At 39.8% G+C, this 22,500-nt stretch overlaps 1 protein-coding gene across 3 annotated transcripts in view; it reads right to left on the reverse strand.

The window, feature by feature from the left end:
• The window catches only part of LOC138015092 (uncharacterized), a 27,243-nt gene extending 5,964 nt beyond the window's left edge, over window positions 1-21,279 (reverse strand). Inside the window, exons 1-19 of one of the 3 annotated variants that reach the window (XM_068862009.1) lie at window positions 20,859-21,279; window positions 20,626-20,749; window positions 20,238-20,538; window positions 16,849-16,872; window positions 13,867-13,937; window positions 12,720-12,846; window positions 12,567-12,635; window positions 12,397-12,485; window positions 11,544-11,617; window positions 10,830-10,912; window positions 9,132-9,215; window positions 7,335-7,393; window positions 2,991-3,068; window positions 2,552-2,612; window positions 2,083-2,182; window positions 1,617-1,654; window positions 862-922; window positions 357-454; window positions 78-227 (exon numbers count right to left, since the gene is read on the reverse strand). In XM_068862009.1, coding sequence (XP_068718110.1) covers window positions 78-227; window positions 357-454; window positions 862-922; window positions 1,617-1,654; window positions 2,083-2,182; window positions 2,552-2,612; window positions 2,991-3,068; window positions 7,335-7,393; window positions 9,132-9,215; window positions 10,830-10,912; window positions 11,544-11,617; window positions 12,397-12,485; window positions 12,567-12,635; window positions 12,720-12,846; window positions 13,867-13,937; window positions 16,849-16,872; window positions 20,238-20,538; window positions 20,626-20,749; window positions 20,859-20,922 — 1,755 coding nt within the window. In that variant the 5' untranslated portion in view covers window positions 20,923-21,279. Of the gene's footprint in view, window positions 1-77; window positions 228-356; window positions 455-861; window positions 923-1,616; window positions 1,655-2,082; window positions 2,183-2,551; window positions 2,613-2,990; window positions 3,069-7,334; window positions 7,394-9,131; window positions 9,216-10,829; window positions 10,913-11,543; window positions 11,618-12,396; window positions 12,486-12,566; window positions 12,636-12,719; window positions 12,847-13,866; window positions 13,938-14,092; window positions 14,117-16,848; window positions 16,873-20,237; window positions 20,539-20,625; window positions 20,750-20,858 lie in introns of those variants that run through there. The other 2 variants (XM_068862010.1, XM_068862011.1) reach the window with 2 other exon arrangements.
• Window positions 21,280-22,500: the final 1,221 nt, after the last annotated feature.

The raw sequence follows: 22,500 nt of genomic DNA on the forward strand, positions 1-22,500 counted from the left end.
CAAAGCGGGCTACACGTTTTAACAACATACATCATTACATATTTTTCAAGAAAGAAGTAGACCAATATCATACTTACAAACATATTTCCTGGTTTAAGAAGGGCGATTTGAAGGAGTGCCGTTCGAGTAGGTACGTTAACACCAATGGATGTTTGCGATAATTTTCTTTCAACTTTACTAAACCTCCTTGCACAAATCTCGTCCATTTGACCATAAAAAACAGGCTCCTGTGAAAGTGATAGAGCATTATCCTCATTTGAAAAAGTGTGGATTTTTATTATACACCTGGCTTGAGATCGACAAAACGCAGACTCTTAAGCCCAAGAAAAAGTTGTAAGGAGACACTTTATCCATACCCGGTACATCTCTTTAGTCTCTTCGACATTGTGATTTTCATCACACAACAGAAGTTCAGAGTCGTCAGTAAATGTAATGTTAGGTTCCACTGGTCTATCTGTAAAACATAAGAGACCAAATATGTCTGCCGCATGTTGTTTAGCATTCTGCGTTCATTTGAGCAGGGTGGAAACATTCGTTCTTAAGCCTGGGTTTGAAATTGGCTCCCAAGCCTTTCATCCGCCGATAGAACAATGGTTTTCTGGCTGGGGGCAACAAAGAACGATTGCGTCCTCTCAAAAGAGCAGTATCGATATGTATAAACTCCTAACGTGCCTCACTGTTCCTTGTACTAAGTGGGAGAAGTTGTAGCAACGTTTTCACTGCCATTGCTAAAGCAAATCGCACCAGCTTAAGTGCTTCCCGAGATGGGGAAGAGAGAGTATTAGCAATCAGGCAAACGCTTAGCCGTTGAGGGAAAGATAAATGAATGTCAAGGCTCTGCAGTCGGTCTTGTTCATTTACCTGCATTTTTATTCTGTTTTTGAAATAGTGGTGGATTTTGTTTCGAGTAGCTGTGAGTCAGCTGCAGGGAAAAAAACATGTACAAAAAAGTGAACATGAAAATAAGACAAATAAATTGTATCACTACTCTCAAGAATAATTTTTAAGCCTGGTTTTCTTATGCCTCTTTGCAACTACATTAGTTGCTCCATAGTAACTGGGACAAACGTCGCTTGGAAAATCGTTTCATACCCGCCGCTCAATATGCGAATTTTATATATGTTCCATCTCAAATTTCCCAATTTGCCAAAGCGCATGCGTATGCAGTGTTGGTTCAGGGGTTCGTTTCTCAAGGGTCTACAAACCCAAAAAATTTGGGGCTTTCCAGACATGAGGACGGATACATTCATTTCAAGGGTGCAAAGTAGTCTACGGATCAATCAGAGGTCCAACAAAATCTAAATATAGTTCCAGGACTCTCCCTAAATGTGTCATACAACATTTTGAAATTTGGATAACCTTAAATTATGTAGATGTCTGTTGGGACATACGAAACTTCAAGTTTTAAGCGAAATTGAGAGTCATCATGTTTATCGCCCGAGTGTGTTTCATGTTCAAGTTTTGGTCAGGCCAAAAAAATTCAGACCATCGTGCGATGCGAGCGAGCTCTTAGTCTGAGTAGCGGACCACAACAAGAAAAATCATTCTCGACACTCATTCGAAAACCAAGTAATAACTATAGATGGATGTAAGGTAACAAAAAAGAACACGCATACCTCCAGCAAGCTTGTGGGATTCCTACCGGGAGTTGAGCCTGCGAAAAAATGAAGAAAAGCCTTATTAAACAGGACGGCTTCTTGCTCCTTTCGTCTGACTCAAAAAGGGGAAACATTTACTATAAGTGCTTCAAAATAATCTTGATATTTTGATATCTTAAAAATAATCTTCATTTCTTTTTCGTTTCTGACATTTGTCGATCTTTTCTCTAAATTTCCCCTGGATAACAAAACACAATTAAGTCTGAGATTCCAGCATAACTTGATGAAGACAGCACAAAGTTTCAAGTCGAGTATCAACTTCGCGGAATGTCTCCGCTCGCGTCGCATAAATTAAATTAACAAGTACATAAATAAATTGTGAATCAATTCATATATTAACTCGGCGGAAACCATTAATCTTAATATAAACAAGTCTGAGAATAGGAATCTAAAAATAGGGACACGAGTTTCCGGTGGCACTTACGCTTGCGCAGTGAATGTCTTGTGTCTGTAGTAATGCTGGGAAGCTTTGTCGTCTTGCTCATATCTAGGACATCTTGCTTTCTGACAACCTTACATCGTCCCTTTTATGGACAAAAAAGAGACATTTCAAATAGAAAAACTAGCTTGTGGCCTGTCCTAGTACAAATCTTTAGATCGCCGGCTGAGAGCGTCCAAACAACTCTTGTTAAAAAGAACTCGGATCATATCTTCGCAGACCAGTGTTTCTGAATGGTAAATTCATCGTTTTCGTTGAATAAAAACGTTTGTGGGATCGATATGACAAAAGAGAGAGGAAGATGCAGTATTATTCAAATAAATAATGATATAATTAGCTTTTAGTTCACTTTCTCTGTCTAACTGTGTAACTTCCCTTGAAAATTCAGGTCAACACCGAAACCGAAGTCAATTAACAAAGGCATGAGTTGAGTTGAAAAATAAATTGTTCTTACAGTTTTAACGATGTAGAAATAGGGCGTGTCATTACTGTCCTTGACTATTACTGTGTCCTTCCTGCGGGAAAAAATACCAAACACATTCAAAACGTATGGAGTGTTTGCAAGGACAAACAACAAACTAAATATAAATCACTAGTTTTCATGTAGAAGCCGAAGAAGAGTGATTACCTTTGGCTCATGGTATTAGACGTTCGCCGGAGAAAGATGAACCAATCAGGATTCGAAGCTGGTACGAAGCGCAGGATATTGCGTGCAAGCGAGTCACACCTAGTCTTAGCTGATTGGTTGAGAGATTTTTGGCGACCCATGACATGACTGAGTTAGAGAATCAATTTTGTTAAAATGACATTGGCAACGTAAATTTCGAGTTGTTTCCTCCTAGAAATCGGCAAAGTCGATTTGGCTAATTTATTATAACAGTCTGATTACTTACGCGAAATACTTCGTGACAATGGCATCTTTTTCTTCGAAAAACTTCTCCAGTGGAAAATTGCGGAAAAGTTCTATTGACCTGTAAACAAAAATAAATGAAAAACTTTATGAAGCCTTATTGTACTTGGCAACCACTACGCATCGCAATTGAGCAATAGTGCATAGTCATGAAAGCAAGACGAAGGCACTTTTCTAGCTAATTAACAACTATTCTACGAGGGCGCGCTGGATATGAAGTGATAGATAACGCCGAATTAGTTATGATCATTTTATATTCAGCAAGACCCGAGTAAAATAATTGTTTTATTAAAAACTTCAGGATCAACAACTCTTCCATCCTAATTTCTGCCTCGGTCAATTCCGGTCCAAAACGGCTTTTGACGGCCACTTTTTCTCAGAGCTGCAAAAATGTTTTCAGCTCGCTTTAATGCTGACGCGTTCCTTGACCATATTAGGCACAGCAGGTATATGAAATGATAGCCTGTGTCCGGCGAACCAATGAAAATGCTGGAAATATCCGTAGTTCAGTTTTTAAGGGGGGTGGCACTTAACCACAGAAAGACAGTGGCTGCTAAGGAAGCTTTTATTAAAAGACCCTTACAAAAAGGTTGTATGGATGGTTCTATGAAGTAACTTTTTCAATGGAAATCTGTCAACACTTCAATCAGAAGGCGCATGCGCAACTAGTCCCAGTCCTCTGCCGTGCGTTTTTAGTGAAAAACAGGTAAAAGCCCCCAGGGAACGAAAGGAAGAGGTGTCTTTTCTCAACGGATGGGAACCGCCCGTCATTTTTCGTAAACTGTAGCATGGAATTTCTATTTGGACAAAAAAATTGATATTTTGGAAAGTGTGTCAAAAAAGGACCTTATGACGTCATAATGTTTTGGGAATTCATTACTGGGTTGCCAGTATGGCAAACCCAGTCGAGGTCTGCGTTTAGTTTGTTTGTTTTCTTCTTTTTCTTTTTTTTTTTCCGTGTCGGTAAAAGTCTTGCCTGTCACTCCCCTGGTAAGTGGTGTCCTCCTTGTGCATAGAGCCTTCTGCGCGTATTTTCTTAGGATCGAGAGGGTAGTGGAACTGCGTAGATTTCTCTGGTGGACACAGTAGAATCATTAACATAGCCTGCAATGGCGTCGAAAGTCATGTAACGCGAATGGCGTTTTAGTGGATCCTTAAACAAAATATACCCTTATGGAGCTCAATAATGGAAAGACAGTTGGATAAACTAGGCAGGCGGTGAAATACCAACACCTGGAATCTCAAAAGCGACGAGTAATGGACTTCGACAACAATCTATCGCCCGTCGAGCCGAAATCAAAGTGAGCTGTATTTACCTGAAGTACATGGTAATTTGACACGATTGAGTTTCTTGTCTTCACGCACGCAATGAAATAGGAAGAGGTTTTCGCCTCTAAGAGCAAATATGTTGTTTGTTTCAATACATTTTTCGCTGGAAAAGGATTCTGTGGTATTTTCTGCCTTTGTGAATTATAATATCATGTTGTGTATTGAATTTTCGAGCTTAAGGTTGAAATGTGATATGGGAGAAGTTTCTTAGTAGTGCTCTGTAAGCAGGAAGGGTTCACAGGCCTGTTGGAAGCGTGCTTGAGTTTCAACAAAATGAGCCCCAAAATCAGTGAAAAATTGTGACGCAGATGAATAATAAAGTAGCTGCTATTTCCAAAATGATGGAATTACCTGGTGATAAATAACGTCGTACGCGTCTTGGAGAGTAAATTTTGACTTTGCATAAACAAGAGTTGGGCGATTGTGATCTTTGTTTTGACTTCGCTCATTTCATTGTCAAACTTTATAACACTTGACAGAAAAAGAAACTTACAAAAACCCAGTATCTTGCCATCATTTGACACAGATGCTTCACTGTTTGGCGAGTAAACATGCCGCGGTAACTTAATCACGGAGCTCGCTGAATTCCGGCCATGTCACTTTCGATTTTGCGATTTATTTGAACGTAGCAAAAATCTCCCAAAATGTTTGTCGCTGATCGTAACTTTTTATATTCTATATTGACGGTTCAAAACTAATGTTGTTTTCATGTCGTAAATATTTTATTCTCGATCGACCGTCCCGGAAACTTCCTTCTGCTCTTTCTAAAAACTGTGTATCAATAGTTATTTGCTTTTTCATCGATATTTGTTTTGCATGAACCAAGCTAACAAAATCTGTACCTTGCTGAGTTCGCATTTGTTAGCGTTAATAGTATTTTCGGTCAGATGCTTCTGTTTTTTATGAGGGGTTTATTGTTTTGGTCTCCCATCCTAACACTAACCCCGCTGAACACGGATTAACTTCAGTGAACTTTAGTATTACAAAGCTGTCAGATGCTCAGAGGGCACACTTGTGGTGAAAAGAAGTCGTGAGGGAACTTGAAAATTATCAACATGTCAGCCCAAAAGCCAATGTTTCTCGCTTCTCTTTTATTTGTTATTCTTCAGGGACTGGAATGCTGTATTTCAATACCACACAATTCAGTGCCTTCTGATTTTCTGTAACACGTACCACAGGCAACCCAGTGTATGCTTCGGGGAAGCATCTCGTTTCCTTTAAATCCATGCTACAGATTTTGTGTTAGAATGTTCTCATACTGTTGCCTTAAAAAATTGAGAACAACATAGTAGGCATTTTCTGTTTTGGTCACGTGATTTACCAAATATGGTTGTGAGTCGAATCATACAAAGGAATGTTAGATAGAACACATTTGGCAAAAAGGATTTCTGTAGAGTTAAAGGAATTCGAGAAATGACTATTTGAAGGGGTCTATGGCGACGGATTGGTAGTTAGGAGCCACACCCCTTAATAATATGTAAATTATTTACAAAGAAATAAATACTATAATGCCTTAAATTTGCAAACATGTACCAGAGACAACTGTTTAAACAATGTGACGTTTCTGTGATAACTTCGTCAGTTCGATCTTTTGTTGCCGTTAAGTAGAAAATCAGCGAAGCGGATCTCTTAGAAAAAACAAAAAAAACCCGCAAACTGAAAGACTTCAAAAAGTGAACTAGGCGTCTACGATAACGAAAAAAGATTTCATATAAAATAATCTAGTGACTGAAAATTTAACCCGTGCAAAAACACTTGTTCAAACACGTGATTTTCTAAATTCATTAATGTTTATGCAAGTCTTTGACATTTCAAGGCTACAACTTTAACATGGCTGAGTGCCAACAAATACAGTGGCACTGGGAATGTAGTGTATCTTTTCCTTTTTGCAAAACAGTTTTAAGGCTGAAAATATGAACATACCGAAACAAAGTGACGCTACTGTGGGTCAACTATTGATTACAATTGAGACCCAACAAGCTGCGATATAAATTAACTGAATACCACCGTCGACACTTATATAAATGTTAATTTCATTATTGACATAAAATCTAATTATCTGGGAAAAGATCATTACTTTTCGGTCATTTCATTCTCAATATCCCACATTCCCTCTACGTGTGCTCAGATTAAAACTCATACGGCCTCTATCGCGAGATCATGATATTCAGCCAGTTTTAAGCAGACGAAATCTCATTACACGCATCCTCTGTTGCTAATTTTTAAGGTGAGTTCTTTGATAAGCCCCTAACGTTCATAAGCTTTACTTCAATAGGGCTTTTTATACGAGAGAAACGGCGGCGGCATACATAATGCGCGAAAGGAACTATTTATACGAGTATAAACTCCCAGGCCAGGATAAGCCGTGGCTTGAGAAAGCCGTGAACGTAGATTTTGTACCATTTATACGGGGTGCGCGTCTTATGTAAGCCGTGGCTTATTTTCTCTCGTATTAACTGCTCTAATAAGCTCCTGCCTTTGGATTCTAATAAAAATTCTTTAAAAATCATTAACACTATACGAGAACTTGGACCAAATCTAAGGCCCCAACTAAGCCCTTTTATAAACGCAACAAATTTGTACCACTAACTGAATTAATCTTCTTACCCGACAAACGATACCTAAGCCGATGATTTATAAGCACACTACAAGAAGACACCTTTCGTTGCCCTGTACGAAAATGTTTCAGTGATATCAAGTCATTAGGTTACCTAGACTGGTTTATGAACCAGCTTCCAGTAGTCTCAAGTTTTAAATGCTCAGTAGTTGTTGAATGATAATTGGAGGTTCGACTCTTACTCGGAAAACATTAGTTTGTTTCCCAAATATTCGCAACTTTCCATCGACATGCCATCGATAAAGATATAATTTTCGGAAAACTTCAATGCCGGATTGCTTACCCCGTAAAGGAAGTGTTTACTCTATAAGGAAACTGTCGCGGTTTGTTGACTTCTAACTTTCTTTTCTCTTTCTTTCTGAGATCACAAGTGGAACTTACCTCAATATTTCAATAGGCAAACCTCCATCTGGGTTCGTGTTCATAAGTTCCATGAAGTCCTGAAAATAAACACCAGTTGTATCCTCATTAACTTGTTAACACTTGTCGATTATATGGCGACTTGACTGTGTTCGTGACAGGACGTGGTGGAATGTTCGACTGAGCGAATAATTAATTCGTCGAGGAAAAACAATTATAGAGAAATAAACAGTTTATACAAGTCGCCTGACATGAATGACGCAATGTTTTCATGTGCTGAGCATCCCATTTGCTTTACATGAAATCAGGCTAATACACAAATAATTGAGTGAGCAACATTAAACTCGCATAGCCTCTTCGTTGGAACATTATTGTCGCCGAGGCAGACGGGAATACTAAAAAAAAACTACTTAGATCTTGCGAGGTAGCATAAAGACCCCGGCCCCGGCCATAAATACGTTGCCGAGGGCACCAGTCTTCTTGCCACAAGTTAGTTTTGCATCAGTCAATTCGCCCCTTACTTCGTTCCTAAAGCGTAACTGGTGGTTGGTGGCGAGCCTCTGAGTGGCGAGATGACCGCAAAGCCTTTTTGGATCAGTAAATTGAGTTCAAATGAAAATGATACTGTTGTTGTAGATGTGGAATAGAGCATGATGTGTTTTAAATTAACGACCATACTCTTTATTGCCGTTTGATTACCTTCGAACAGACCGAGTTATTCCCGAGAAGATAAAACAGCAAATGACATACTCCGAGATAACCGACCTGAGCTTTCTTTCATGAATTTTCCAATCCACCCTTTTTGTTCGAGCGTGTTCAAGAATTCTTTTTATGTGAGACTCGATCCTGTTCTTACTCGGTTTGAACATGATGGTTTGTCTTTCATGCGGTTGACTCCACGTCCCAGTGACTCTATCTAAATAAGGCCCGTTGGGAGGTGCAGTGGCCTAACGGTTAGCGCGCTGGACTCCGGATCGAGCGGCCCGGGTTCGAGCCCTGGCCGGGTCATTGTGTTGTGTTCTTGGGCAAGACACTTTACTCTCACAGTGCCTCTCTTCACCCAGGTGTATAAATGGGTACCAACAAATGTAATGCTGGGGGTAACCCTGCGATGGACTAGCATCCCATCCAGGGGGGAGTAGAAATACTCCTAGTCGCTTCCTGCTACAGTAACTGGAGATAAGCGCTGGGCCACTAGGCTCGTAGTAGACTTTATCTCAAAATTCCCGAAACGTTTCGGGCCTTTACGGGTGTCACAATTCCCTCCGTACCTTTAGAAGGGAGAGATTTTACGTCATCAAACTCCACAATCATGTGACTTGATAACTTGAAAATAATGTTAAAAGATCGGTCTATCCGGCGAAAAAGGTGGATGGCGGTTTGGAAATGGCTTTTGGGACATTCGAGAAACAGGCCCCTCAGGAGCCCATGAGTAGAAGCTTGCCCCTCTCATACACGTCCTTATGAGTCAAGCTTTCCGCGTATCTTTCTATTTTTAGAACGCCACGAGTTCCTCGGCTCTGAACGCACTGTTTTAAAAGGCCAATCAGAGTGAAGTCATTTTCTAACGAAGACAAATAAAGCAGTAAAACTGTATTTAAATCGTAAATGCGAGTCTCCAGCTCAAGGGTTCGTTCTAAAAATAGAAAGATACGCGCAAAGGTTGACTCAAAGATCTACTGCAATGGAGGCTCCTAGTAATGAGCTCCTGGGCTCCTAGATTCTTGACTGGACAGAAGTAACGCCACCATGCAATTGCAAATCAAATGAAAAGCAAGGAATTTCAACACTCCGTTGCTCGAAGGAACTTACACGTACCTCTTTATCTAACACAAGTACCTCTACAGGACCTTTGCAAATCAGCGAATGTTCTCGAGAAGTACCATTCATTAATTCAACAGGCTGGGGGAAAGAAACAGACAAATTCAAAGGATCGCATTCGAAATTTTCTGCCCATTAGGCACGATTTATCTATTAAGACCGGCTGCTACTTTCAAAAAAATCCGCCACGTCAATTTAAATAAGATATAGAATATATGTACGCAAGTTGCAGGGCTGGCATATTGAAGGGACGAATTACCTGCTGGCAGATCAGAGGCCCGTTTCTCGAAAGTCCAGAAACTTTTCGGGCGTTTTCCGGGTGTCACAATTCCCTTTGTATCTCAAGAACGGAGAGGATTTAAGTCGTCAAACTTCACAGATATGTTTCTTTTAGCTGGCTTGAAAACATGTTAATTAAGGACGTTCGCGCCCAAAACGTTCCCACGTACAGATTTTTTTTAACTTGCCACGCAGAAAGGTAATGATCTACTTTTGTCAAAAAGGCAAAAAAAATGGGGGGTCACCGTGCTCGTTTTCGAGATAATGAGGTGAATTTTTAGAAGATTGCTTTACTTTAAGACGATCTTAGCTTACAACTGTCAGCAATAAAAAAGCTACATTAGTGAAATTTAGATCAGGTAAACGTACTCAGTTCAACATAACTAATATAACTAAATTAACCTTTGCAGCTGATGTCTTTTTCTAAGGTGAAATAGACATTGAAAAACGATACATATTAGTCTAAGAAAGAAAACTTCGGTCGCACGAGAGCATAAAAGGCCAAATATTTGTAACTTCTCACGTACAGATTTTTTTTGTTTTTTGTTAAAATGGACAAAATCAAGAAAGGAAGTGATCTATGGAAAGAAAAATGGGGGTCACCGAGCATTCAAGAGAGTAAAATCGCTGCGAAGTTCTCAAAGCGATTGTCTATTCGCACTGTCAAGCCATTGCGTGACATTTCCGAGAAGACCTGGCTCCAAAGCTATCCCATGATGCCACATACTTTCACGTTCCATTCTTGTGGAAAATTTTTTCGCCTTTAGCATCGTGTTTATCTGCGTGATCTGCGATGCATGACGTGTGCGTGACATGCGCGAAAAAATGCGCAGTAGCAATGGGCGCGAACGTCCTTAAATGATCGGCTTTCCAAAACAAGCGGTTGCCAGTTTCACAAACGGTTTTTCGGGCCAGAAAAGTTTTCGGGACTTTCGAGAAACGGGCCCCAGGTTTCTTTTCTTTTGCGTGTGCTGGGCCGACGAGTACGGGAAAAAGAGTCGAAACTCACTTTGTTGAGCATGCGCGGCGGTTACTTAGCGACCGAATCTTCACGTGATACTCCATGTTGTGACTTAACAACTGCATACGTTTCAAGGTCATGGATGGCGGTTGGAGCAAAGTGAGTTTCCATGCTTTGAGGAAAAGGGACGAACTGTAGCATGTGAATTAAGTTTAAACAAGCAGAAAAGATAACGTTTGGCCCGTGAGAACATAACACATGACAGAACGTTTGTCGAGATGCCAACACATTTTCACTGCGCACATCCTGCGCGATTTTTCCTTTCATCACATTTAAAGGAGAAACATGACACAAACATATGTCAATTATCCACGATAAAATTAACAATTTGTCTCCTCAATGACGAAAGAACGCTCGCGCAGTGTGTCGTGAACGAGTTACTTACATCTACTTACATCAGTAGTATTTCCTTGAATTAGTTCTCCAAAAGACATCTTAGTGACACCCGCTGCCAGGTCATATACGCAAACTTTACTCACTGGCAAATAAGAAATGACAATGCTGTCATTTTTAATTACCAAAAAGTAAGCTGAACATTGAAGTAACGTCGAAGGTGTGCCAAGAATTGAGAATTGAGGGCATAAGTTGGGTAAGGAGAAAAGGCTTTATATTAGGGGTGAAAACTTCTTTCATCCATGTGAATATCAGAAAGAAGGGAAGTTTAAATTATAGAAGAATTCTGTTTCCCACCCTTCGAACAAATGGTGCCTGGATTGTTTTTTATCTGTCTAGTTTCTCTCCCTATCATCGTCTATGCTTTTCAGATTCCAATTTCAATTCTCTGTTGTCTTTGTCCTCGTAATCCTGTTTACCCTATCTAAAACATGAAAATTAATTTTGCGAATGGATAAGGTTACAATTTCTTTACTATTGCCTTCTTTTGGCAAATTGCTTAACAAGTTGGTTTGCTTTTAAATCATCTTGCGCCACATTTCCATCTAATCAAAACTGAACACGTATTCTCCCGCGCCAAGCACTGGTTGCGTGGAATTGCATAACCGATCGTGATTTGCTTATATGGATTGTCTATGAATGTCTGTTGTGATTGGCTAATTTTGATTTCACGATACTCTTTTGCAAAACACTTTTAATAACAAATATCAAACTACCTCTTCCAGACAGAATATAATAAAATCTACTCGGTACTCTTCCTTGACAAGCTAAAACTCGGCCACTGTCGTATCTGCAAAAGAAAACGAAACTTTTAATTTCGGAAAATGTTCTTCGCATTTAAATCGAATAACTAAACAAAATAAGCGAACCTTAGAGCTGGTTTAAACATATGGCGCAAAAGTAGAAGAGACATACGCCAAATCAAAAGCGTTTGATAGTTAACAACTTTTGTAAGAGCTGAAGGTGACTTATCAACAAGTTAATTAATTGGTCTGTATGTGTTGCTTGTGGTTTTGGTGAATACCAGCTCTATCGAATTTCGAAATGAAAACCGAAAACGGACAGAAAAGCATTTCTTTAAGTGTGCTTCAGGTTAAATATAAGTTACTTAATATAAGTTAAGTGGCTTTCAAGTTATCGCTTCGTAAACCATGACTTTATGTCAAACGGTCAGCCGGATTCAAGCGCTTGGAAGTTAAGGCCACAAGTTCGCTTCAGCGTCATCGTCAAAGTAGATTTGAGTGCAAAATCGTCCCTCTTTGGAAAATTTGCTTTCAATTACTGTCATAAATGTTTTGAATTTGAGAAAGCTTTCAAAGGTAGGGCAAAACGAAATTGGAAAAAAAAGCGTTCGTACACTACTGTTGTTAGGGTGCTTCATGGTGTTAGTAGTCAGCCAAGAACATGGCTGAAGACGTGCATGGATATTGTTAGGATGGTAAACAGACACCCACAAATTGGCTGATCTTACATATGCGATACATTTGGAACAAAATAATGCAGCGCGGCTGGACAGGAACAGGAAAAGTTCTCAAAACTTACAGGACCCAGTTGGTTTAAGATATTTACCTCTCATATGCAACACAACGGGACAAGTCAACTTCCCTCTCCAGCGGAAATATCATGAACGCACGCGTACTACGGCATAATCTTTGGACCTGAGAACAAACCCAAATCGAAAAATACAACCTTGGTAAAAGAAATGATCGGAACGATCCTCTTTGATACAGAATTGTTACCTTTTTTAGCTCTTCATTTGTTCTTACAAGAGGCGGTGACGTTAAAGTCTGTCGCAAATCATCAGAAATCTGCCGGTAGAGAAAACAATGTAGAAAGTTATTGCAGTTATATCGGGACATGACATTGAAGTTGGCGCGAGAGTTTCAGTTTACCTTGCTTTTTTCCTTAAAGTTTGGTGAATCAAACCCGATTCCCGCTTTACTCTTTTGGCTGCCCTTCCTTGCTCCCGGTTGGAGTGAAGAAGTGTTGTTTTTGTTAAACCCTTCGGGCCTCTTGTACCTAATGTATACAAAACAAGACATGAACAAAGAGAAAGGATAGTTTCCAACTGAGGCACAACGTAGTGCTTACAACCCTCTAAGAGTATTGAATAAGTGCAGGACGCAACCTTTTGTATTCAGGGTCGGGGTACATTGTTGTTTTCGTATTGTGTGCATTGTTATCTCAACCAATAGCGAGAGCCTTTGCAACAGTCAGTATCGGCGTCCTCCCTGAAAAGAAGCGAAATCATCAACGACCAGTCGTGTGCGAGTACGTCACGATGTCTCTAACTTGATGTTGAAACCGATAAAATTTAAAGTCTTAGCGGGTTATTTTCAACTTGAAATTGTTTGAGTAACCGTCGTTCATAAACATGACAGGTGTCAATGTTGGCGCATCAGTATGTTTCAAGTTTAACTATGACAATGTATTCCTCATTTTAAATTTGCAATCCGGTGAGCAATGAAGGGCGGATGACTGTATTCACAGGCTAAAGGGCTTCATTCAGGTAAAAGCAAAACAAACCAGTAACAATAATAAGAATCATTCAAGTCTTGAGAAAACTGAAAGAAGTTGACGGAAAATCTTGCTCTGATTTCCGAGTTTTGAACAGAAGTGCAATTTTTCCTGCAAATAGTCGTCCGTTTTACTGGCGTTTTACTGTGTGATGAATACAAGTAATAAAAAACAAAGCATTATGGCTTAAAATGTTTTGAACAAAGAAAAAGAGGTAAAGTCCTAAACTAGGAATTTACAACTTTAACCCTTTCTGGCTTCTCCTGATAGTAAAAACTATGGTCTGGCATTGCGAAGAGTAAAAAGTTATAAGGTGACCCGTCATTATTTTGGTCCATATGCAAGGACTCGTAAGTCTTCCCTTTCAAATGTAGAACTCTCCTTTCTCAAAAGTGTGCCACAAAACAGACTAAAACTAAGATGACATCGTGTTGGCACCCACATTTGCTATACATGAGGCAAAAGCCTTGACTTTAAAACAAATTGTACTTGTTGAGATGAATTCCTTCATTTATAAAATACCTTCTCCACCGCATACAGGACGAAACCAATACATGTACAACTCTTGCTGCCCAAGTAAATTTTTCCAAAGCCTGCAAGGTAACAAAAATACAAATAGAGCTTATTCGGTTTGCAATCCTGCCTCGTCCATGCAACTGTTACTCTAGTATGGATTCAGTAAAAGACAACGACTTTTTCTTAAGGTAGAAACGGTCGTGATTCTGTCGTCAGACGATGCAGCGCTTACCTTTCCCATGTTCGTGAATACATTTTTTTTTCTGGAATTCGTTTAAGTACGCTCTGCGATCTTTTAAGCCAAACATTATAAAGTCGAATCTCTGAGGCAAGTGTAAATATTTTGACACGGGAGATATGTTTCCGAAAATTATTTGGGCAGCTGATGCGTTCAGGGTTGTTCCCGTTGGTTGGTCCCATTGCCGATGATTTACGAAACCGCAGTGATGTTAATTTTGCTTGCCTTCTTGAATGGCGGAAATTAAAAACATGATGGAAAACCTTTTATCCTGTCGGCTGGGATTACCAAGTATTATCAATAATCGCAAACCAATCTTCTTTGTAAGACAACCGATCATAACCGGATATTGCTGTGTTATTGATGTTTCTTTCGGCAAATCAACAAAACATTTAAATATCCTCTGTTTTAACCATTTAAAACATTTAATTTTTGGTTGACTCCGCAGATTGATCATATAGATACTACTTGTGCCAGGAAAATTTGAAGCTCGAGTCAAGAAGTCGAGCATGGATGCTCCAATCAACATCGTATGACCCGTGCTCGCGCTGTTTCATGGGAGGCCCATACATGGCTAAATGTTTCCTTGTTCATTTTAATCCCGGCCCGAAGCGATCGAGTAAAAAAACATGAGGCAAAAATCTCTCCTCTTGTCTTCCCCTAAGCCTCAGCCATGTCACTAAGAAAATTAGAGAACTTTGGGACGTTGTTGCCAGGCAGCGAGCATAATAAACGAATTTGCAATTCATAATTCAGACACACGATTTTAATAACAGTAAATTAAACACAGTTACTAAAGCCCCGTGCAAATGGACGCACCATTGTTGGCCAATATTGTTCCAACATTGTTGGGTGTTACAGGTTGTGTCTGTTTGCTACGGTGGCTTGTAAGGGCCATCAATAGTTGAGAAAAAAAATTTCATAATGACACTTAGTAACTGTCAATTGACACTTATAACTGGCATTTACACTTCCAGCTGTCAACGATAGTAACTGGCAATTCACACTTATAACTGGCATTTGACACTTATAAGTAGCAATTGACACTTATAACTGGCAATTGACACTTATAACTGGCAATTGTCACTTATAGCTGGCAATTGTCACTTATAACCGGCAATTGACACTTATAAGTAGCAATTGACACTTATAACTGGCAATTGACACTTATAAGTAGCAATTGACACTTAGAACCGGCAATTGACACTTATAAGTAGCAATTGACACTTATAACTGGCAATTGACACTTGTCAATTGGTACTTATAAGTGTCAATTGTCAGTTATAAGTGTTAATTGACAGTTACTAAGTGTCATTATGAAATTTTTTTTCTGAACTATTGATGGCCCTTACAAACCACCGTAGTTTGCACACCCTGTTGCATGTTGTTCCGTGTTGTTGGGAGTTGCTGCACGAAGTTTGACAACCTCGTTCCCAGGGATTTTCTCCGCCGAGGAGAGGGTGGAGAAAAGATCTGGGAACGAAGTTGGAAGTTTGAAACTGGTCAAACGTTTCAGCCAACAATTCACAACATTTCTTTTGCTCCGTGATCGCCGAAGCAAATCCAACATCTAAAGAACCAACAATTCCCAACATTGGGAGATGGTGTTGGTAGTGCAAGCGGACGCAGCCGAATTTTGTGAGTTCACAATTTTTTTTAATGTGGGAGGCACGGTGGCCTCATGGTTAGTGCACTGGATTCCGTATCGAGTGGTCCGGGTTCGGGTCCTGGCCGGGAATATTGTGTTGTGTTCTTGGGCAAGACACTCTTTACTCTCACGGTTCCTCTCTCCACCCAGGTGTATAAATGGGTACCGGCGAATTTAACGCTGGGGGGGGGGGGGGGTAGCCCCTGCGTTGGACTAGCATCCCATCCAGGGGGGAGAAGAAATACTGCTAGTCGCTTCGTGCTACAGAAATCGGATAAAAAGCTCCCAATAATGTTGCGTCTGATAAACACCATCCAACATCGTTACATTTACTTTACCGTTACAAACATCTGCAGGACCAACTTGGATCTTGAATCTTCCTCAATAGCCATATTTCAATTCACCTACCAGTCATTAAGTGCTTATTGATGAAGGTAAATCATGTTATGTGCAAACGGCCGCAATAACTCTCAATGTTGGTTCTGCAGATGTTGGATGGTGTTGGCGGACGCAACAACTCGCAACAACAAAATTTTCGTGTTTTACACTCCACCGACGCAGCACTTAAGTTTCTTTTTACAGAAACCCCCTCATTCGTCTATGATTCGTCTTGTGAAATCTCAAAATAATTTGCCTCGACGAGAGAATAACGCATCCTTAATACGCCAGTATTTTTAATGTCCTTACATCGGGCGGGCCAAAGGAATGTAATTTCGATTCGGTAAAAACAGTTACTGAGTAAACGCAATATTCTCTGTTACTAAAATTTGGCGACTTCAGAAGTGTGTTGTAGAATGAAAGAAATTTCTGTGTTCTCCTGACAGTTTAGTTTAGAAAACAGGCTACAAGAAACGAAAGATTTGTCACTTCAAATTTTCTTGGCACAAGGAGTATCTATGTGATCAACCTCTGGAGTCAACCAAAATGCCCCGTGTGAACTGAATTGGTCAGCAACTACCAACATGTTGTGTCCGTTTGCAAGCCCATTTCATTATGCCTCGTTCCTCAAAAAAGGAATTAATTTCCGCAATCCTGCACCTAAGGTTGACGAGTGTTTTTATATTGGACCATTGATTTCAAAACGCTTCTCTTTTCGACTTACCGATAATTGCGAGTGACTTCGCTCCTGAAACGACAGAATAAAAGAATATTAGACTGAGTGGCAAACGTGAAATCTGAACAACACTCGAGTCAAATTGCAAGTCCGTCTTATCATCGTATAATTTCATAGTGTGTTGGTATCGTGATAACGTATCATAGCGGGTCTCTGAAAATTGGAATACCAGAAATTTAAATAGCTAGGCTGTCATGGTTGAAGACGTATTGATGATTTCAAACTATTACCTCCCTCCTCCTCTCTAGTTCTAAATATAACAAGTAATTTAACCATAAAGGACCGCAATGTTAGTAGGGATCTTAATTTAGCAACTTCGACGTCCACGAGGTCCAGAGGGCCAAACAACAATACGAGCGAAAACAATTAAGAGCATCGCGTTTACGGAAATCGTCGGACTAAAATTTCGTTTTGCCAAAAGGGAAGAAACTCGTAACCTCATTTCCTGCTTGTTAGCTACAGGCAGCAAGTAAATTCTCAAAAAAAGACAGATAATTTTCATGCTTTTGTGACAAGAAGCAGCCTGCCGTTTTTCGTTTGCCGTTTCGAGTAAACGCGATATCGCTAAACTTCTCTAATAGCTCTGCACGCCCTGCACGTGCGTTTTACGATTTGGCACGTGTCTCAGCCATCCTCGTCCTGACAACAGGGAATTTAAGAAACAGCGATGGCTGCGACTACGACATCGCCACAAAACAGTAATATCATTGGTTAAAAGAGCATAAACAATCGTGCTGCACTCGCAACATTGTTGCATGATGTTGCGACATGTGTTGAATGGACTGGCCAAACGCACGCAACATATCGCAACAGGGCGGCCAAACGTACTCAACATGTTGTGCCCAACAATGTTGCAAGATGTTGCGTTGAAATGTTGAGGGCGTTTGGCCACGCCTTAAAAAGAAAGATCTTAAGATGAGCTTTAAAACTATTTACACAAGTGATTGAGCGAAGCTCACTAGTCAGAGAGTTTCACAATGACGGCGCTGCGACGGCGAATGCCCGATCTCCTAGCATGGCCTTAGATTTCACTGATAGCATAGCTAGGAGTTAGGATGTATTTAGTTATGTATCTGAATATGCTATGTGTTTTAGCTGCAAATGTAATGTGTCGAAGATATTAGCTCTTGTAATTATTCGGAAATTCGAGATGAATAATTCACCATATCTATCTATCTATCTATCTATCTATCTATCTATCTACCTACCTACCTACCTACCTACCTATCTATCTATCTATCTATCTATCTATCTATCAATCTATCTATCTATCTATAACAACGGAAAAAACAACAACAGTAAACACGGAGTTCGTGAGGAGACAAGCTTAAAGAGAAACTTCGCCTAAGTTGCGTCAGAACGAGATGGACGGGACTAACGTGAGAAGTTTAAAAGTGGTGGTTTCATTGGCTGTGCAGCCATCTTTGCTAAGGCCCCTCGGTGAATACTTTGCGTCTTTTGCTGCCCAGGTATGGGTCAACCTGTAGTCAATTGCTGTTCACTCACGTGATCAACAGCCATGTTGTTCAACGAAAACAAAAGAAAACGTTTGTATAATAATAGAGTTAAATTCCCGGAGGATAGGATTTGGTCGGGGCTCCAACATGGCAGCCATTTCTTTTTTTAGGGGATCCAACATGGCGGCCGTGACGTCAAGTGAAAACCGAGAATAATACAGCGTACTACTTTCAATGGGGAGAAATGGACTTGAAAGCGATCAATAGAGGTGCGACCCTCTTTACAAGGGATCTGCCGCTACCATTACTCAACAAAATTTGGAAATGCAGACGAAATTCGGCGATTGTAAATGCTATTTTCGGCATTCTGCTTAAAGTGGTACTATGATCAAAAAATCATATCCTTTTTTTCTTCAGATTTTGAAAGTGTGTTCGCTTAACACCTAACTGGCAAAATTTTGAGCTTTGAGTTTTATCCGAAGGCTGTTTATTTTGAGTTCACGGTCCGCCATTACTCACGTTCAAAACTGACCGATTGCGCATCAGAGGGTTGGATCTAGAGAAATGACGTCATTTACTCACTAGCTTAAAATTTCAGCGTGTAAACGCAATTTATTATATATGCAAAACACGGGTTTAAAAGTCTGAAAGCCCGAAACTCCCTTGCTGCATATTAATTCAGCCGCGTACACACGCATTGCATTCTTAAACTAGTGAGTCTTTGACGTCATTTACTCCTCGACCCAGCTCTCTCAAGATTTTAAAGTTAGTAATGGCGGACCAATAAATAAGAAAATTGTAGTTAAAATAAACAGGTGTTTTTTTAAAATCAGAACTTAAAACTTGGATCATTTAGTGTTTAGTTAACATACTTTTGAAATCCAAAGAAAAAAAAGAAATCTTTTTTTGGTCGTAGTACCACTTTAATGATAGAGAAACGGCAAAAGTGACCACGTGACCATGATTTTCCCGCCATTTTCTACGTTTGCAGGCTGCCGCTTGCCGTTTCTACTTTAAAGTAGGCATTTTCGTGTTTGCCGTATACGTGACATTTTCTTCTTGTCTATTCTTCTGCATAAAAAGTTGTTTGCGGAAAAAAAGTACCCAAAACCATTTTTCCGGCATGTCAAAGGAGGAAAAATTAGATTTCATGGTTATTGAGTTCAAAACTGTCGACTCCTTGCCGTAATTTTCTTCGTAAACTTTTCAGATTAATACTATATGTTCTCTTTGTGAATATTATATGCTCACTATATGAATACTATCTATGAACATATGTACTTTATATTTATTTACTTTTTGATATTTTATATTAGATTCTTATACTAAACATAAATTAGACATTCATTTCCATTTATATTGTAAGCGCATTGCGATTAGAAATGCGTACTAAGTACGTTTGTTATATTATTAACTTGCTTTGACTCTCTGTTGCCCGATAAAACAGCTTCATCGAAACTCTCAAAATTTGACAGTCCGAGTTCTTGTTTTTGCTTTTTAGTAACTGAATACTCGAGTTGCCGTTTTCACTAAATCTCTTCGCTTGCCCCAGAACGCCATCTCTCCTCCTTTCCGAACTCTAGGTGGACTCTTACCCTTTACGTATGGTAACTAAGTCGCAGCGACGGGGTTTAGCATTGTTGGCAATCAGTTGAAAATCTTAAGAATAATCTGTTGTAATCTGATCATATGAAATGCCCCTTCAGACATGGCAACCTCAAAATTGAGAGCTAGTAAATGAGCAAAACTGACGAATACGTTGTCTTTTATAATGTATACTGCGAGTTACTGATCTTCCAAGACATAATTAATAACCTCGTTGGTGTAAAGTAGTTAATAACCTAGTTAAACACAAAACAAATGGGTTAAGTGTTTTGTAGTTTATACTTCGGGTTAACACATGTAAACATGAATACTCACCTCTATGGCATCGAGTCGTTGATTCGTTTTCTTCACGAGTGCTGTGACTAGTAAGGGCGCCTTCACTGCGCTCTGACTTTCTATGCGAAACTTCTGAAGCTCTTGAACGCGCTTTTGTATTTCAAATGAAGTCCTCTGAGCCTCTACGCTGGGCTGAATAGTCACCAATAAGTCATCTTTGCGATTTTTGCGTCGTGGTCTTGCAATCGACCGATCTTCGTCGTTAAAATCTATATCGATATTTATGATAGATTTCTCGTAGGTCATTCCTGCTTTTGACTTCAACATCACATTCGTTATTCTGTGAAGAAAATCGTAGGATTTAGCGTCCATTATTTGTAAGAAAGACTCCTTCAATGGCAATTCAACGACTGATCTTTTTTCCTACACTCTTAGTGACACAATGGTGCGCCATGTCCGTCTGAATTCAGCGAATGACCGTGGCAACTGAAACAAAAGTGTATGCCGGCCGCGAGAAACACTGTAGTACACTTGAGGAACCTCGCTAAAACCTACGATCAATCAAATACAAGTTTCTAAACACAAGAGCATACAAATGTTAACCTATTTTAGTTACAAGTTTATCTTTCGCGATCAAACATTGCGGGTGACCTGACTAACCTTCCACATTCATCAAATCGGCGCCGAGGTTTGTGAAGCAATTAGCTTTTCCATCAGTTTTCATGAAGGTAACCTGTTAATCTAAGGTAAAGTTATTTCATTGAGATTTTAACAGTCTCATTGTCCACTGTTAAATCTGAAAGATTCCATCTATTCTCCTTTATGCAGCTCCCGTTTGTCTTAGCAACGCCGAAGATTAGTTGTTGATCTCTAAGTAGAATCAATTTTTGGATTAGTAAACATCTTTCCCAGCTGAGGTCAAGGGAACAATTCACAATCGAATGAACAAAAGGAATTTAACTTGACTTGGAAAAAACAATTGAAATCCATTAACTAAATAATCTGATGTTTTTCTCGAGTGTACTAGTCTCTTGGGAATGTTTGTTTTTCGTTTCAAAGAAGTTATAACGAAAACGAAAAGCGTTCTCTTTTCATAAGTCAGTGGAAGGCTACCTCGGGAATGTCATAAGAAATAGCGCAAAAACCCTCGAGGCACAACACATGAAATTAAAAGTTTTTCTGATTAAATTCCACACACCAGAAGATTTGAAAAGATATTAACTTTTAGAAGCATTCGAATTATAATTGTTTCAGACTGACCACAAATCTTAAATTTTCTCGAAGAAATTTTCCTCATTCTTACAATGTATCTGCACGTCTCAAACGAGTTTGCGTTACGCACGCTTGGTCGCTCACGCAAGAAACGCTTGGTTTGTGCGACATTACGTGCATAAACGGCTCGAGAATTTAAAGCCGTGCGTAGTTGAATGCAAGAAGAAAGCACCTTTCTATTAGCGAGAGCCTATGACGGGATCCTGCATTTCGCTAAAGATGATTTTTTTCAACAGTGAAAAACCTAGCCTTCGAAGACGGGGGTTGTTACCGGTACACGCACTGTATAATTCTTATAATGTATTGCAAGGTCGGACAACTTCATAGAAGTGAAGTGGTTTATCACAATAGGAGACTTCACTGTTCGTTAACAATTCTTTTGCTATTTGAATTTTGCCAACCGCAGAACAAAAGACCCCTTTGTTTGGACAGCCAATAGATATTTGGTTGGCAAGTGAATGACAATAGGTGACGTAACGGTGAGTATCGCAAAAGACTATTCACGCGAACAAATGGCTTTATTCTTTCGAACGGAACTTGAGCAGGAAAATACATCGTACTAGTGCCAACTCTTCTCGCGACAGTTACAATGATTATGTTCCAAACATTCTCTTCTAAAGGAAAAATGGCTATAGGTGGTTTACAACCAACCTCTAGAGCGGAGACACGGATAACTCATTTGCTGCAATATACAATTTGGGGCTCTCGGGGGGTGGGGGGGAGGGGGAAGAAAGGAAAAGAGACCTGCAAGGGCCAAGAAAAAACCCTGAAACAAAGTGTCTTCTCATTGGTTTTCTTGAAGAACAATCAAGTGTCTCTAATTGGTGCATTCATGTTTGCACGAGGAGCCACCATCCTACGGCGCATGCTTTCCTATATAGAGTTTCCCAGAGCCTTGGGTCGATCCGGGGCTCTCGGTGACGAGAATGTTTTGTGACCTTCAAAAGCTAGTCTAGTAGCTAGTTGCGCCATGAAAGCAAAATTTTAGTTTAGAAATATTCCTAGGGTTCCTTGTGTTTTAGTGTTAAAT

Source organism: Montipora capricornis, chromosome 9 (genome assembly GCF_036669925.1).
Source record: "Montipora capricornis isolate CH-2021 chromosome 9, ASM3666992v2, whole genome shotgun sequence".
In the NCBI taxonomy this organism is placed as follows: Eukaryota; Metazoa; Cnidaria; class Anthozoa; order Scleractinia; family Acroporidae; genus Montipora; species Montipora capricornis.